We start from the raw sequence: 18,615 nt of genomic DNA on the forward strand, positions 1-18,615 counted from the left end.
CGCTACGCCTCTAACTGTTCGTGTTAGGCCTATATGTTTAAGAATATATGAAAAAGTTCGGGGAGCACACTGCCTCTTTATTTTAAGCGTATCTAAAATATCAGATAAATCTCACTTTTTAACACAAAAGTTTTTTTATCGTAAAATGCTTGCCATTTTGGGAAAGCTGGAGTTACGTGGAGATCAATAATATTAGAACCCTCTTAAAACAGGAGGATGCTGTAATTTTCCCCCTAACGTTAATTATGGTTTTCCAACCTGATATAAGCAGAGGGGCGGTACATGGGAGACAACCCAGCCTACAGCCTGTGGGAACATTTGTTGTGCTGTGCATTGTTAAGTGTTTATTTTTCAATGTAACAAGTGTTAAATACCTATACGGCATTCTCATGACCAGTTGATTTTATTTAGTTCGGTTTGGTTTTGTTGTTTTAAAATAAGAGTTAAGTTTTTTAAATATAATAACTCTCAATACAGTTCTTATATTTTGTTTAATTTGTATTATTTTAATATTGAAAGGAAAAATATTTCAAATAGATTTAAATAAAATTGGTAGTGTTCATCTGTTGTTTCATTTTTTTTTCTTGGTTAAACAAAATTTAACAAGCCAACCCGCGACGTATTATGCGCCGCTATTTGGTCGACTGTAACGACAGTTTATGGACAACGATGAAAATATCAAGCAAAATTTATTAACTCCAATTAGTTTCAAATCGTTTAAAAACTAAATTATTATTAATTAAATTATTCGGCGTGAACCGCAGCTCACCAGACTAGTGGGGCCAGGGATGATAGCGATATGGTCTGCTGCGCGGGAGGGGGGGTGTCCACAAAGACAATTATATATATACATAGAATAGACAGGCACTGCGTGCTCATTACTCTGCCAGTCCGTGGCTGTTTTTTTTTCTGTATTTAATTCGGGTATCCAACATAGCGGTGTGGGCTTAATCGAATGTACGTCTATTCGACCACGCCAGTATCAACTTTTGAGCGATTTCCGATAACCGGAAGTGGAACTTTTTCTACTTTAGTTTTTCAAAAGACTATAACTTTAGTACTATTTCAGATAGATAAATGAAATTTCACATGTAAGTAAAATAACTAATTCTCTGCCTTCTGTCAAATTGTGAGTAATTTCCGTTGACCAAAAGTTGTAATTTTCGCTATTTTCGATTTTGTGAATTTATAAAGCACTAATAATATTCTGCACTATTATGCACCTTTTATTTGGCGTTCACTTGGTGTGCAATTCTTTTTTTCTACGAGATTGTATTCTATTTAAAAGTTTAAGTAATTAAAAATGGATTTAAACTATCATGTCTATATCCCCAGTTGCCATCCCCTGTTGTTTTATATAAAAAATTTCGAGAATGTTTAAAGGAGATCACTACAGGTTTATTAAAAAATATTGTTCAGCATAACGTATTAAATCAGTAAAATAATATGAATCAATCTCAAGGAGACTTAGAGCCACTTCTCTAATGTGAACAGATTTGTTGTGATATGTGATATAAAGTGATATAAAGTAATAAAGTAATGATATTTTTGGGACCATGCTCAAGTCCGTATGATGTCCCTAAATCGACCCAACTCTGACGGATATCCGATTCACGATATAGAATGTAAAATCCGCGGGGAATAGTGCTGACCACACTGCAGAGTTGTAGCGGGGGGGGGGGGGGGGGAAGAGAGCGGGGGGTACATATGTCCCCGGGCGCGGAGCCTAGGGGGCGCCAAAATGTGGTTGAAAAAAAAAGTTAAAATCTCGTTTTACCTTCCGTTTTGCATAATAAATATAAAAAATATATGGGGGGGGGGCGCCAAATTGAAAATTTGTTCCCGGGGGGAGGGTGCCAAATTGAAAGTTTGTTCCCGTGCGCCGGGAAGGGTCGCTATGTCTCTGCCACACTTTAACCATATAAAGAAGTCACTTAAGTTTTACTTCAAACGACACATGGACCGTAAGGTTCGAAGGGTTGGTCCACTGTAATATTTTAGTTCATGTATAGAAATTCGTGGTTGTACTGATAAAGTAAACTCTATAACTCGTGATTAAATGTTTTTTTCTCCCAATTAGAAGCTTCTGGGTTTAATCAAGAATTGTGTTTTATTTTGAAAACAGAATTTTCACTCTTAATGAATTTCCAAACTAGAACTAAAGTCTAAAGTCTAAAAAACTGATACCGTTAACTCTATAACTCATGATTAAATGTTTTTTTCCCAATTAGCAACTGCTGGGTTTAATTAAGAATTGTGTTTATTTTTATAAACAGAATTTTTCATACTTAATGAATTTCCAAACTAGAACTAAAGTCTAAAAAAACTGATAACGTAAACTCTATAACTCGTGATTAAATGGTTCTTTTTCCCAATTAGCAACTTCTGGGTTTAATTAATAATTGTGTTTATTTTGAAAACAGAATTTTCATACTTCTGAATTTTCAAACTGGAACTAAAGTCTTTAAAAAAACAGCATCTAAAAGTTAAACAAAAGTATACAAGAGTATTGTGATAATCTAGAGTTAAAAAGTGTATCAAATTTTAAAACAAAACAGTATTGGCTATAAACCAGCTCACGAAAAGGAAGGTTGAAATGATTTCTACCTCGATGATTTGTTCTATGTGGGGATCTATATGCTGGTCACTATTGTGGCTGATGTGCATCATGTCCCAAGCGTCAGCTGACTTCACATCAGAACAAAACAAACTCTCCACACCCTGTAGTCTTACAATAGACCACTGTCTGTCTTTGTCTACATCGGAAGTGTTCGACTCCGATGACGCCAAATGTCTAGATTTCAACGCGGCGTCAGACGGCGTCACCTCCTTCCAATGCAACGTCAAAGCTGGGCTTTGCACGGCTGAAGAGTTTTCCAGCTTCAACTCGGCTGCCTGCAACTTCACACAAGAAACCCAACACAAGACGAGCGCCATCACAACGAACATGTTGCTTAGCATCAGTTTAACCAGTTCAGCATGCCAGGAAAGGATGATTTTTTGTATTTTCGCCTCCAGCGTCGTGACTATCTTCAAACACCAAGAAGAATACTGCCGGCTCTTCACCATGAGAGACAGCAAGAAAATATTCAACAACTGTCTGAAGAAACATTGCGAGATGGACGAAATCACCAAGCTTAACAAAACGGCGTGCGCTTCGCCGAAATCACAGAGGTTCTCAAACGAGATCGAGGTCAGCTCACGTAAGTGCCGGGATGCCTTTGAGGAGTGCTTGTACAGCAACGTCACGGCACGGAACCTGATCCGGGGCGAGAGGTACTGTGACCTGCTGAAAAAAAAAAGTCCGTGGAACGTGAACGACTGCTTTAAAAACAGCGGATGTAATAGGAAAAACTTGAGTAGACTTAAAGATGCGGCCTGCAGTGGTCCTTACACTATGTATTCCTTGGTACTAATCATGTTTCTGGTGTTGGTTCTTTGTGTTTAAACTAGTACTTAAAAAATATTCTGCCTCCTTCACTGTGGGTTGTTGTTGTTTTTTTTTTAAATGAATTTCGGCTTTCTGTCTGTTTTTATGTTGCTTGTTTTACACATCTTCCGTTTCACAACAACTCGTCTTATTTATTATTTTCTTTCTGTCATTATGCAGACCAATGTTAGGTCCTTTAAGTACCAACTGCTGAAACAAGAAAAAATTCTATTACGATAAACAAAAACTTCCTCCCCTATAACTAAACTTTAAATAAACTAACCAACAACACCCACACATATCTCAAATAAATTGTAGCCAACACCAGCTTGCCATCTCCACCCCACCCGTCACTCATCATCACCTTTCCTTTATCCACATCCACTTCTACATACACAGCAGAATACTACAAATAAATCTATGAAACGAATATGAAACAAAAAGTTTCAATAAGCTTTGGGCTCCTATAAGAGCACTTCGTGTTCACCACTAATTATATTTTCCCACGCTAATGTTACCCCTTCTCTCCCTTTACTAATGGAGCTCATGGTTTCCCCTTGTTGGTGTTGCGGGTGTTTTCAAACTCTCACCTGTTAATTAAGGAAATGCAGAGTTAACGCCCTTATCGTGTATTCGGTGTAACGAGGACTATCTTGAGTGGGGTCTGACGTTTTTACCGACTGTCCCAACAATTCCTAACATACTTCCTAATATGTCCTAATACACGTCCTAACGCACGTCCTAGCACACGTCCTAACAAGTCCTAACATGTCATATCACACGTCCTAAAAATGTCCTAACATGTCCTAACTTGTCCTAACACATGTCCTAACACGCGTCCTAATATGTCCTAACACACGTCCTAACACACGTCCTAACACACGTCCTAATATGTCCTAACATGTCCTAGCATGTCCTAACATACGTCCTTACTCATGTCCTAACACACATCCTAACACACGTCCTAATATGTCCTAACACATGTCCTAACATGTCCTAATACACGTTCTAACATGTCCTAACATGTCCTAAGACACGTCTTAACATGTCCTAACACATGTCCTAACATGTCCTAATACACGTTCTAACATGTCCTAACATGTCCTAACACACGTCCTAACATGTCCTAACACACGTACTAACAAGTCTTAACATGTCCTTTTATTATTATTATTATTTATTATTATTAGGATTATTTGTTTTTAATTTCTACTTTCATTTAGTGTATTCTGAACCAAAAAAATGAGAATAATTAACACCGCACTTCCCCCTTTATCTCCGTACACAACCCTAATTCACCCATTTGTTCTGTTAATAATTGCTCCATGTTTTTCATTACCCTAACACTTCACTCGTACAGCTGGTTAACCTGACCTTTACGTCACGATCTAAATAAAACATTCTGACGATGGAACAATTCCTGCTTCACACACTGATGATTCACGAATGCTGCACTTTATCAGGAAATATCCAAAGTCTATTTATTTGGAGCATGTACTACAGTTGTGTGGGCTGTGTTACGTGTTAGAATGCTCTCCCCTCATGGGTACCTAGAGAATTATTGCTGTCTCGAATTTCCATTTATGTTATTAGTAAAGACATGTTCAAGTCTATTTTACTACTGATGTTTTTAAACTATTTTCATGTATTTTATTTTTGTGCTTGCTGTGGCTTAATTTTAGGAAGAGATTTTGGTCGGTAATTCTTACTTTTGAATAAATACTTCTCATTTTATGATACTAGGTTCAACAATTTATACGTAAAAAAAGAAATATATATATAAAAAGATATTTTTTTAAATCTACGACTAGCAAATTGTCGGCAAAAACAAAAGAAAAAGTTTGTGTTATAGCGCCAATTAAGCTTCAATTTTCTCGAGGTCGGCGTGGTCGAGTCGGTAAAGCTCATGGTTGCTAACCCGAAAAGTCTCGAGTTCGAACCCTCGGGCAGTGAGGCTCGTTAGCTAGGGAAAGCCTCTCTTCTGTCCAAAATCAAACAATGTCAATGGTGATAGTGGCGTGGTCTAGTTCGCAAAAAAGCTCATAGTTGATAAATTCAAACCCGCTGGCTGATAAGGCTCGATAACTTCCAACACTAAAACAATTAAGAACGAAGAAGAAGAAGAAACCTCGAGGTACCAGCTGGTACACCGTCACGTGTCCTGGTAATACATAACAATAACAATACTTAACTAATGAGTCCACTAAAAGCGATGCCAAGACCACAGCAGAACACAAAGTTAATAGCCTGATATTAACTTCCTGAATAAACAAAACGACCACCACAGCTGACTACTTAAATTTCGTTCTTTTTTTTTTAGTATTTGGATTTTCTACATCCTAATATATAAAAGTCATTGTGCGCACTTCTCTCTGTCAGCAATATTTGTGGCAAAGTCGTCAGCATTTTCAGCAATATATGGTGAAGTTAAAGACACGGACTTTTGTTGAAAATAATATAGTGGATGGTATAAACGTATAAACTTAATTTTCTTTAAAGGAGGAAAGTAAAAATAAAGCATATTCAAATATAGATAAGATTTCTAACTAAAGCGTTTGTTGTCGTGACAAGAGCGCGTATGTTTACACTAAGGAAAAAACACAAAACTAATGGCTTCATCTTTCAATTTTATAATATAAAGAAATGAACTATTTCATTCAAATTTTATTTAGATCTACGTACGCTATGAAATATATACAATCCTTAATTATTTTATATAAATCTTTGTTGGCTATGGAATTGGTTAATTTGGGACAAAATTTCATATGAAATAATAGGGCCTATTCGCATAACTTAAGTTTCTAACGCGGACTCTTTGTGTAAACTACACCTTTAATTTTATATCTATTTGGAACTTCCCAGATAACTGAGTAGATAGTGTAATAGTTACCATGCGGGTGGTACGGGTTCGAGACACATCATGTAAATGTTTTTTCCAATTATTTTAGCTGTGAATGATTAAGTTGCCTATCGGGACTTGGCGGGACACGGGGCAGGTAAAGCAGAGTTCATCCGTATATGTCTTCTCAGCATATGAAGCTATAGTGTGGTCAGGCCCATGCTCAGCCGAAATAGGTGTTTTTTTAAAGGCAAAAGCAACATAACTTCCATTAAACAGCCGGATTTTTTAACAAAATCATTTAACTCTCTTAATTTTAAGCCTCTTAATCGGCGTGGGCATTTAATATTGTATTGACTAATAATGTTATATAATTTGGTTTTAATTTTTCTAATAGGTATTAGTAGTCTATGTTATTTTACAAAGTAGAAAACGTTCCACTTCCGGTTATCGGAAATCGATCAAAAGTTGAAATGGATCTACAAATTTGATGTTATACTTATAAATGAAATTTCAACAACCTAGCTATAACGGTACTCAAAGTTATCGTGTTTACACACACACAGACACACACATACACACACACAGACATACGGACAAGATTGCAAACTATGTTTATCCGACTCAAGGAGGTGTAAAACGTCGAGATTTGCAAAATTCTCGATTTTCTTTTTGCATGGTTACAAGACTTTCTCTATACTTCGTATATACGAGAAAGTAAAAAAGGATTTGAAATGTTTTTCCATCTTTTATGTTTTTCTTACAAAAAGAGATTGTGCTTAAAGAAGCTTATACCGTGAGTGATGAAATGGAAAATGAACATAAAAGATTATCAAAATACTAAGGGACGCAATTTGACTTTTCCCATCCCAGACTAGCATCCTCTGTGTAAAGAAAAATCAATACACTAAAAATCTCAAAAATAATCCAACACAACTAAGTATGGTTAACGAACTGGTTTTTCGTCATTATGGCCGTTGACTCCGCTTTCAGCTGGCTTTTCTTTTTGGATTTTCTCCAATAGCCTTTGTCCAACCAAGAACAAACTACAAGACAGCAGGTCTGATTTTCGAGTTGTCTCTCCTAGAAGAGTGATTGTCATAAGCTATCGAGCCTCATCTGCCCGAGAGTTCGAACTCGAGACTTTTCGGCTTAGCAACTATGAGCTGCACCGACTCGACCATACCGACCCGTGTAGGAATTTTTATTTTATTTTGTTATGAGGGTTAAAATAAAATTCTAAACGCGACTCCAACTTTTAAAAGTCCAGTTAAGATTATTTTTAAAATGAATTTTTAAAAAAAGCTTTATTAATATTTTTATAATAGTAATGATTCGATTTTTTAAATTGTTTTGTACCTTTTTCAGCAATGATGAACAGTCACGTGATTTTGAATCTGTTTGTGTTGGTGTGCTGTCTCCACTGCGCCGTGGCGGACATGTTAGAGGCGTTATCAAAAGTGTCAAGCATCTGCCGCGCTACCCCCGTAGCATGCTCTAAGATATTTGGAAGAGGTGTTGGTGTGCCGAGTGGGGAGGCCCAGTGGTGCTCTCAATTGAGGATGGTGGCATACGGCGTCACCGGTTTCCAGTGTGGGGTGTCCATTGGGTTTTGTACAGACCAGGAGTACCTTGACCTCGAGAAGGCGGCTTGTAGGAAGATATCTTTAGTTCCAAGACAAGCCAGTAATATAAAAAAAACATTTTATAATAAAGTCGCAACCATCAACCCCAGTTGCCAGGATAAAATAATGCACTGTATCGCTAAGAATGTTGTGAGCACTGTTTTCAAACAACAGGAACAATACTGTAAGCTTGTCAACAGCAGATATATGGTAGAATGTATGGGGTTAGACTGTCTCAGAGATCTGAACCAGACTGCGTGCACCACATATCAGTCTCAACCTTTTTCAGACGCCATCGTGGGAACAACACAGAAATGCCAAGACACCATTGAAGAATGTGCTTCTAATATCTACTCAAGAACCTTCATCCGCATGGAGAACTACTGCGGTGTTATGTATCCCCACATTATCAGATTTGAGGATTGCTTACAGCAAAAGCATTGCACGAAGGCTGAAACCAACAAGTTGAGAATCGCGGCCTGCAGTTCGAGTGGGAATGGGAGTGGGAGTGGAAATATGAATGGGAGTGGGAATGGGAGTGGGAGTGAAAATATGAATGGGAGTGGGAATGGGAGTGGGAGTGAAAATATGAATGGGAGTGGGAATGGCAGTGGGAATATAAATGGGAGTGGGAATGGCAGTGGGAATATGAATGGGAGTGGGAATGGCAGTGGGAATATGAATGGGAGTGGGAATGGGAGTGGGAGTGGTTCTCTTTTGTCAACGGCGATGTCTAAAGTGTCCAACATGTGCAAATCTACTACTAAAGTGTGCGTATCTCTATCCGGAAAGAATATTCCTGAGTCTGGCTCTGAAGCCGAGTGGTGCACCTTGATGAGGATGACGAAAGATGGCGTCACCGGTTACCAGTGTGGGGTGTCCATTGGGTTTTGTACAGACCAGGAGTTCATTGACCTCGAGAAGGCCGCATGTGGAGGGACAACAAAATCTCCGAGACAATCAAGCAATGCTCAAAGAACATTTTATAATAAAGTCTCGTCCATCCGCAAAAGTTGCCAGGATAGATTGATAGCCTGCGTTGCTAACAACGTCGTGAGCACTGTTTTCAAACAACAGGAACAATACTGTAAGCTTGTCAACAGCAGATATATGATAGAATGTATGGGGATAGACTGTTTTAGAGATCTGAACCGAACAGGCTGCTCCGCGTATGAATCGCAACCTTTTTCAGACGCCATCGTAGGCACAGCACATACTTGTCAAAACGCTCTACAAGAATGTGTTTTTCGTACATTCGCCCTAGCTCTGATCCGTGCTGGGAAGTATTGCGATGCTGTGGATTACTCTCAAGATGGTATCAATATTGCGGAATGCTTAAAAGAAAACCAATGCATGGAGGCCGAGGTCAGGAAGTTGAGAACCGCGGCCTGCAGAAGTAGTGGCAGTGGCAGTGGTCGCGTTAGTGGTTCTTACATCGTTGGTTCTTTTCTTGTCTTAATATGTGCTGTGTTGCTTCGTGTGTAGAAATTCAAAGTAATTTCTTGTTCTTACAAGCTTTTATTACAAGCTTTTATTTAACTCACTTTCTCTGTCGTCAGTCTGTCGTCAGTCTGTCTGTCTAGATCGAAACGGCTGAGCAAAATTACAGGCACTTCTACCTGACAGATACGGTTCGTAGTTGGAACGTGGGTCAAGACATGAAGACAATGCATTGGGACATTAAATTTGACTTAATTGGATAAAACACTATTGTAAATAAAAACATGTAGAGTACTAAAAAAATGTCATAAAATACGTTTTAATAACAAGCTTTTATGTACTAATGCACTAAAAAGTAGAAAATTAATTATACACAACTATTTAAATAACTATAAATAAAAGCGTGGGTCAATTTAGTATCTATTGGATACCTTTACTAATATTTAGTATTTATTTTACTTTTTAGTGCATTATTACATAAAAGCTTGTTATTAAAAGGTTTTTATGAATTTTTTTATATGTATTACACAGCTGCATGAGACACCTCCCTTCACTCTTTAATTGTGTTCATATATAGGCACGATTTATATATAGATAAAGCAATGTTTGTGTGTGTATCTGTCTATCTGTCTTTTATGCAGTACTACATCTTTCATACGATCGCCATGAAACTCGGAAAAGTTGTTGAGAATACTCCTGGGGAGGTTTCTGCCAAAACAAATTTTTAAATACGCAGGAGTGGCGCCCCGGCAGGGCGCAATTTTTTTTTTCTATATACCTATACACTGTAAATAAAAATAAAAGTCGATTGCGGTTTCACACTGTATATCCGATCACCACCAAACTTTGGGGAGTTGATTAGACCATTCCAGGTTAGGTTTTGTATTAATAAATCATGTTTAATTTCGCAAGGGCGTCGCCCCAAGAGGATGCATTTATTCTCTATAGACGATATATTAAAAAAAGAAAGTCGGATGGGTTTCGACACGGTTTATCCGTATATATACATATATATATATATATATATATATATATATATATATATATATATATATATATATATATATATATATATATATATATATATACGAGCCGACCCGCGGCGTAGCATACGCCTCTATTTAGTTGTTTTATTTTCTACTTTTCAGTATTTCATTATTATATATGTGTATAGTATATAATTACATATGTATATGTATATCTTTATCCAATATCCCTATGTTATTTTTTTTAAATTATTATAACGAAACACTTAATATTTTTTACAATGTCTTGCTATTGCACTAAAGCTCAAAATAAACTTCTATAAACTCTATACATATTTTGGTTATTTCTTTTGTGTACTTGAACATTGAATTTTTTCCCGCTGTTGTCACGAGAACTATCGGATGGTGATGAGTTGTTTGTAAAAGTTTCAATGCGTCGTTTTGTGAAATATAATTTTTTTATAATATCATTAGGATGTTCTTCAAAAACCTCCAGCAACTACATTATTTTACACTCGACCACTCAACCTGTCCACATCTCAACCAGTCCACCACTCGACCAGTCCACCACTCAACCAGTACACAATTAAACCAGGCCATCACACAACCAGTCCACCACACAACCAGTCCACCACTCAACCAGTCTACCACGCAACCAGTTCACAACTCAACCAGTCCACCACTCGACCAGTCCACCACTCAACCAGTCCACATCTCAACCAGTCCATCACTCAACCAGTACACAATTAAACCAGGCCATCACACAACCAGTCCACCACACAACCAGTCCACCACTCAACCAGTCTACCACGCAACCAGTTCACAACTCAACCAGTCCACCACTCAACCAGTCCACCACTCAAACAGTCCACCACTCAAACAGTCCACCACTCAACCAGTACACCACTAAACCAATCCACCACATAACCAGTCCACCACTCAACCAGTCCATCACTCAACCAATCCACCACTCAACTAGTCCACCACTCAACTAGTCCACCACTCAACCAGTCCAAAATTAAACCAGTCCACCACACAACCAGTCAACCACTCAACCAGTCCACAATTAAACCAGTCCACCACTCGACCAGCCCACCACTCAACCAGTCCATCACTCAACCAGTCCACCACTCAAGCAGTCAACCACTAAACTAGTCCACCACTCAACCAGTCCAAATTAAACCAGTCCACCACACAACCAGTCCACCACTCAACCAGTCCAAATTAAACCAGTCCACCACACAACCAGTCCACCACTCAACCAGTACACAATTAAACCAGGCCATCACACAACCAGTCCACCACACAACCAGTCCACCACTCAACCAGTCCATCACACAACCAGTCCACCACACAACCAGTCCACCACTCAACCAGTCCACCACTCAACCAGTCCACCACTCAACCAGTCCACAACTCAACCAGTACACCACTCAACCAGTCCACAATTAAACCAGTCCACCACTCGACCAGTCTAGCACTCAACCAGTACACCACGCAACCAGTCCACAATTAAACCAGTCCACCACTCAACCAGTTCACCACTCAACCAGTCCACCACTCAACCAGTCCACCACTAAATCAGTCCGCCACTCAACCAGTCCACCACTCAACCAGTCCACCACTCAACCAGTCCACTACACAACCAGTCCACCACTCAACCAGTCCACCACTCAACCAGTCCACCACTCAACCAGTCCACCACTCAACCAGTCTACCACACAACCAGTCCACCACTCAACCAGTCCACCACTCAACCAGTCCACAATTAAACCAGTCCACCACTCAACCAGTACACCATTCAACCAGTCCACAATTAAACCAATCCACCACGCAACCAGTCAACCACTCAACCAGTACACGACTCAACTAGTATTCCACTCAACCAGTCCATAATTAAACCAGTCCATCACACAACCAGTCCACCACTCAACCAGTCAACAATTAAACCAGTCCACCACTCAACCAGTCCACCACTCAACCAGTCCACCACTCAACCAGTCCACCACACAACCAGTCCACCAATCAACCAGTCCACCACTCAACCAGTCCACCACTCAACCAGTCCACAATTTAAACTATCCACCACGCAACCAGTCCGCCTGTCAACCAGTGGTTTACTCAACCAATTAAACCAGTCCACCACACAACCAGTCCACCACTCAACCAGTCAACAATTAAACCGGTCCACCACTTAACCAGTCCATCACTCATCCAGTCCACCAATCAACGAGTCCTTCACTCAACCAGTACACCACTCAACCAGTCCATCACACAACCAAACCACCCCATATAACCAGCCCACCACTCAACCAGTCCACCACTCAACCAGTCCACCACTCAACCAGTCCACCACTCAACCAGTCCACCACACAACCAGTCCACCACTCAACCAGTACACAACACAACTAGTACACCACTCAACCAGTCCACAATTGAACCAGTCCACCACTCAACTTGTACACCACACAACCAGTCCACTACTCAACCAGTCCATCACACAACCAGTCCACCAATCAACCAGTCCACCACTCAATCAGTCCACCACACAACCAGTCCACTACTCAACCAGTCCATCACACAACCAGTCCACCACTCAACCAGTCCACCACTAAACCAGTCCACCACACAATCAGTCAACCACTCAACCATTCCACCACTCAACCAGTCCACCACTCAACCAATCCACCAAATAACCAGTCCACCACATAACCAGTCCACTACTCAATAATTCCATCACTCAACCAGTCCACTACTCAACCAGTCCACCAGTCAACTAGTCCACCACTCAACCAGTCAATAATTAAACCAGTCCACCACTCAACCAGTATACCACTCAACCAGTCCACGACTCAACGTGTCAACCACTCAACAGTCCACAACTCAACTAGTCCACCACTCAATCAGTCCACCACTCAACCAGTCCGCTACTCAACCAGTCCACAACTCAACTAGTCCACCACTCAATCAGTCCACCACTCAACCAGTCCACCACTCAACCAGACCACCACTCAACCAGTCCACCACTCAACCAGTCCACCACTCAACCAGTCCACCACTCAACCAGTCCACCACTCAACCAGTCCACAACTCAACCAGTACACCACTCAACCAGTCCACAATTAAACCAGTCCACCACTCGACCAGTCTAGCACTCAACCAGTACACCGTTCAACCAGTCCACAATTAAACCAGTCCACCACTCAACCATTCCACCACTCAACCAATCTTCTAGCACTCAACCAGTACACCACGCAACCAGTCCACAATTAAACCAGTCCACCACTCAACCAGTCCACCACTCAACCAGTGCACCACTCAACCAGTCCACCACTAAATCAGTCCGCCACTCAACCAGTCCACCACTCAACCAGTCCACCACTCAACCAGTCCACTACACAACCAGTCCACCACTCAACCAGTCCACCACTCAACCAGTCCACCACTCAAACGGTCCACCACTCAACCAGTCCACCACTCAACTAGTCCACCACACTACCAGTCCACCACTCAACCAGTCCACCACTCAACCAGTCCACCACTCAACCAGTCCACAATTAAACCAGTCCACCACTCAACCAGTACACCATTCAACCAGTCCACAATTAAACCAATCCACCACGCAACCAGTCAACCACTCAACCAGTACACCACTCAACCAGTATTCCACTCAACCAGTCCATAATTAAACCAGTCCATCACACAACCAGTCCACCACTCAACCAGTCAACAATTAAACCTGTACACCACTCAAATAGTCCACCACTCAACCAGTCCACCACTCAACCAGTCCACCACACAACCAGTCCACCAATCAACCTGTCCACCACTCAACCAGTCCACCACTCAACCAGTCCACAATTTAAACTATCCACCACGCAACCAGTCCGCCTGTCAACCAGTGTTTTACTCAACCAGTCCACAATTAAACCAGTCCACCACACAACCAGTCCACCACTCAACCAGTCAACAATTAAACCGGTCCACCACTCAACAAGTCCATCACTCATCCAGTCCACCACTCAACCAGTCCACAATTTAAACTATCCACCACGCAACCAGTCCGCCTGTCAACCAGTGTTTTACTCAACCAGTCCACAATTAAACCAGTCCACCACACAACCAGTCCACCACTCAACCAGTTAACAATTAAACCGGTCAACCACTCAACCAGTCCACCACTCAACCAGTACACCACTCAACCAGTCCATCACACAACCAATCCACCATATAACCAGCCCACCACTCAACCAGTCAACCAGTCAACCAGTCCACCACTCAACCTGTCCACCACTCAACCAGTCCACCACACAACCAGTGCACCACTCAACCAGTACACAACACAACCAGTACACCACTCAACCAGTCCACAATTGAACCAGTCCACCACTCAACTTGTACACCACACAACCAGTCCACTACTCAACCAGTCCATCACACAACCAGTCCACCACTCAACCAGTCCACCACTCAATCAGTCCACCACACAACCAGTCCACTACTCAACCAGTCCATCACACAACCAGTCCACCACTCAACCAGTCCACCACTCAACCAGTCCACCACACAATCAGTCAACCACTCAACCATTCCACCACTCAACCAGTCCACCACTCAACCAATCCACCAAATAACCAGTCCACCACATAACCAGTCCACTACTCAATAATTCCATCACTCAACCAGTCCACTACTCAACCAGTCCACCAGTCAACTAGTCCACCACTCAACCAGTCAATAATTAAACCAGTCCACCACTCAACCAGTCCACCACTCAACCAGTCAACAATTTAACCAGTCCACCACACAACCAGTCCACCACTCAACCAGTCCACGACTCAACCAGTCAACCACTCAACAGTCCACAACTCAACTAGTCCACCACTCAATCAGTCCACCACTCAACCAGTCCGCTTCTCAACCAGTCCACAACTCAACTAGTTCACCACTCAATCAGTCCACCACTCAACCAGTCCACCACTCAACCAGACCACCACTCAACCAGTCCACCACTCAACCAGTCCACCACTTAACCAGTCCACCACTCAACCAGTCCAACACTCAACCAGTCCACCACTCAACCAGTCCACCACTCAATTAGTCCACAATTAAACCAGTCCACCACTCAACCAGTCCACCACTCAACCAGACCACCACTCAACCTGTCCACCACTCAACCAGGTCACCACTTAACCAGTCCACCACTCAACCAGTCCAACACTCAACCAGTCCACCACTCAACTAGTCCACAATTAAACCAGTCCACCACTTAACCAGTCCACCACTCAACCAGACCACCACTCAACTAGTCCACCACTCAATCAGTCCACCACTCAACCAGTCCACCACTCAACCAGACCACCACTCAACCAGTCCACCACTCAACCAGTCCACCACTTAACCAGTCCACCACTCAACCAGTCCAACACTCAACCAGTCCACCACTCAATTAGTCCACAATTAAACCAGTCCACCACTCAATTAGTCCACAATTAAACCAATCCACCACTCAACCAGTCCACCACTCAACCAGTCCACCACTCAACCAGTCCACCACTCAACCAGTGCACAACGCAACCAGTCCACCACTTAACCAGTACACCACTCAACCAGTCCAGAATTAAACCAGTCCATCACACAACCAGTCCACCACTCAACCAGTCAACAATTAAACCAGCCCACCACTCAACCAGTCAACAATTAAACCAGTCCACCACACAACCAGTCCACAACTCAACCGGTCCACCACCACAACCAGTCCACCACTCAACTTGTACACCACACAACCAGTCCACTACTCAACCAGTCCACCACTCAACCAGTCAACAATTAAACCAGCCCACCACTCAACCAGTCCACCACTCAACCAGTCCATCACTTAACCAGTCCACAACTCAACCGGTCCACCACCACAACCAGTCCACCACTCAACTTGTACACCACACAACCAGTCCACTACTCAACCAGTCCATCACACAACCAGTTTACCACTCAACCAGTCCACCACTCAATCAGTCCACCACACAACCAGTCCACTACTCAACCAGTCCATCACACAACCAGTCCACCACTCAACCAGTCCACCACTCAACCAGTCCACCACACAATCAGTCAACCACTCAACCATTCCACCACTCAACCAGTCCACCACTCAACCAATCCACCAAATAACCAGTCCACCACATAACCAGTCCACTACTCAATAATTCCATCACTCAACCAGTCCACTACTCAACCAGTCCACCGGTCAACTAGTCCACCACTCAACCAGTCAATAATTAAACCAGTCCACCACTCAACCAGTCCACCACTCAACCAGTCAACAATTTAACCAGTCCACCACACAACCAGTCCACCACTCAACCAGTCCACGACTCAACCAGTCAACCACTCAACAGTCCACAACTCAACTAGTCCACCACTCAATCAGTCTACCACTCAACCAGTCCGCTCTTCAACCAGTCCACAACTCAACTAGTCCACCACTCAATCAGTCCACCACTCAACCAGTCCACCACTCAACCAGACCACCACTCAACCAGTCCACCACTCAACCAGTCCACCACTTAACCAGTCCACCACTCAACCAGTCCAACACTCAACCAGTCCACCACTCAACCAGTCCACCACTCAACCAGTCCACCACTCAATTAGTCCACAATTAAACCAGTCCACCACTCAACCAGTCCACCACTCAACCTGACCACCACTCAACTAGTCCACCACTCAATCAGTCCACCACTCAACCAGTCCACCACTCAACCAGACCACCACTCAACCAGTCCACCACTCAACCAGTCCACCACTTAACCAGTCCACCACTCAACCAGTCCAACACTCAACCAGTCCACCACTCAACCAGTCCACCACTCAATTAGTCCACAATTAAACCAGTCCACCACTCAATTAGTCCACAATTAAACCAATCCACCACTCAACCAGTCCACCACTCAACCAGTCCACCACTCAACCAGTCCACCACTCAACCAGTGCACCACGCAACCAGTCCACCACTCAACCAGTACACCACTCAACCAGTCCAGAATTAAACCAGTCCATCACACAACCAGTCCACCACTTAACCAGTCAACAATTAAACCAGTCCAACACTCAACCAGTCCACCACTCAACCAGTCCACCACTCAATTAGTCCACAATTAAACCAGTCCACCACTCAATTAGTCCACAATTAAACCAATCCACCACTCAACCAGTCCACCACTCAACCAGTGCACCACGCAACCAGTCCACCACTCAACCAGTACACCACTCAACCAGTCCAGAATTAAACCAGTGCACCACGCAACCAGTCCACCACTCAACCAGTACACCACTCAACCAGTCCAGAATTAAACCAGTCCATCACACAACCAGTCCACCACTCAACCAGTCAACAATTAAACCAGCCCACCACTCAACCAGTCCACAATTAAACCAGTCTACCACACAACCAGTCCACCACTGAACCAGTATTTTACTCAACCAGTCCACCACTCAACCAGTCAACCACTCAACCATTCCAGAATTAAACCAGTGCACCACGCAACCAGTCCACCACTCAACCAGTACACCACTCAACCAGTCCAGAATTAAACCAGTCCATCACACAACCAGTCCACCACTCAACCAGTCAACAATTAAACCAGTACACCACTCAACCAGTCCAGAATTAAACCAGTCTACCACACAACCAGTCCACCACTGAACCAGTATTTTACTCAACCAGTCCACCACTCAACCAGTCAACCACTCAACCATTCCACCACTCAACTAGTCCACCACTCAACCAGTCCATCACTTAACCAGTCCACAACTCAACCAGTCCACCACCACAACCAGTCCACCACTCAACCAGTTCACCACTCAACCAGTCCACCACTCAACCAGTCCACAATTAAACTACTGAATGAGAGGATGACTATCGACTTTGTTTTAAACCAAATACTTTCTAAAATGGGTTTTGAAAAACAAAAATGTCCATTAAACGGGAAGCAAGGAACGAACGACCCCTGTAAATATACTGCATAATTGTTTTTTCAGAAAAGAAAATAACCAATGAATCTGATGTAGTATAATGAGTTTGTATTGTGAGACCAGTGATTGTATTGTTTTTTTAAAGCTGAAAATACTTTTAAAATTTTAATGCGAGAAATTTTGTCTGAGATATTTTGTCTGAGGTCATTTGTCAATGGTATCATTTGTTCTGATATATTTTGTTCTGGTATCTTTTGTCCATGAGATCATTTGTCCTTGACATCATTTGTCCTGAGATCATTTGTCAGAGAGATATTTTGT

General features: G+C 42.2%; 1 protein-coding gene across 1 annotated transcript in view; it reads left to right on the forward strand.

Moving 5' to 3' along the window:
• Positions 1–10,612, forward strand: part of LOC131958278 (chondroitin proteoglycan-2) — a 33,903-nt gene extending 23,291 nt beyond the window's left edge. The window contains exon 2 of the mRNA XM_059323217.1: positions 7,638–10,612. Coding sequence (XP_059179200.1) covers positions 7,640–9,379 — 1,740 coding nt within the window. The 5' untranslated portion in view covers positions 7,638–7,639 and the 3' untranslated portion in view covers positions 9,380–10,612. The remainder of the gene's footprint in view (positions 1–7,637) is intronic.
• Positions 10,613–18,615: the final 8,003 nt, after the last annotated feature.

Source organism: Physella acuta, unplaced genomic scaffold (assembly GCF_028476545.2).
Source record: "Physella acuta isolate Inbredline_101_S28 unplaced genomic scaffold, ASM2847654v3 ptg001309l, whole genome shotgun sequence".
In the NCBI taxonomy this organism is placed as follows: Eukaryota; Metazoa; Mollusca; class Gastropoda; family Physidae; genus Physella; species Physella acuta.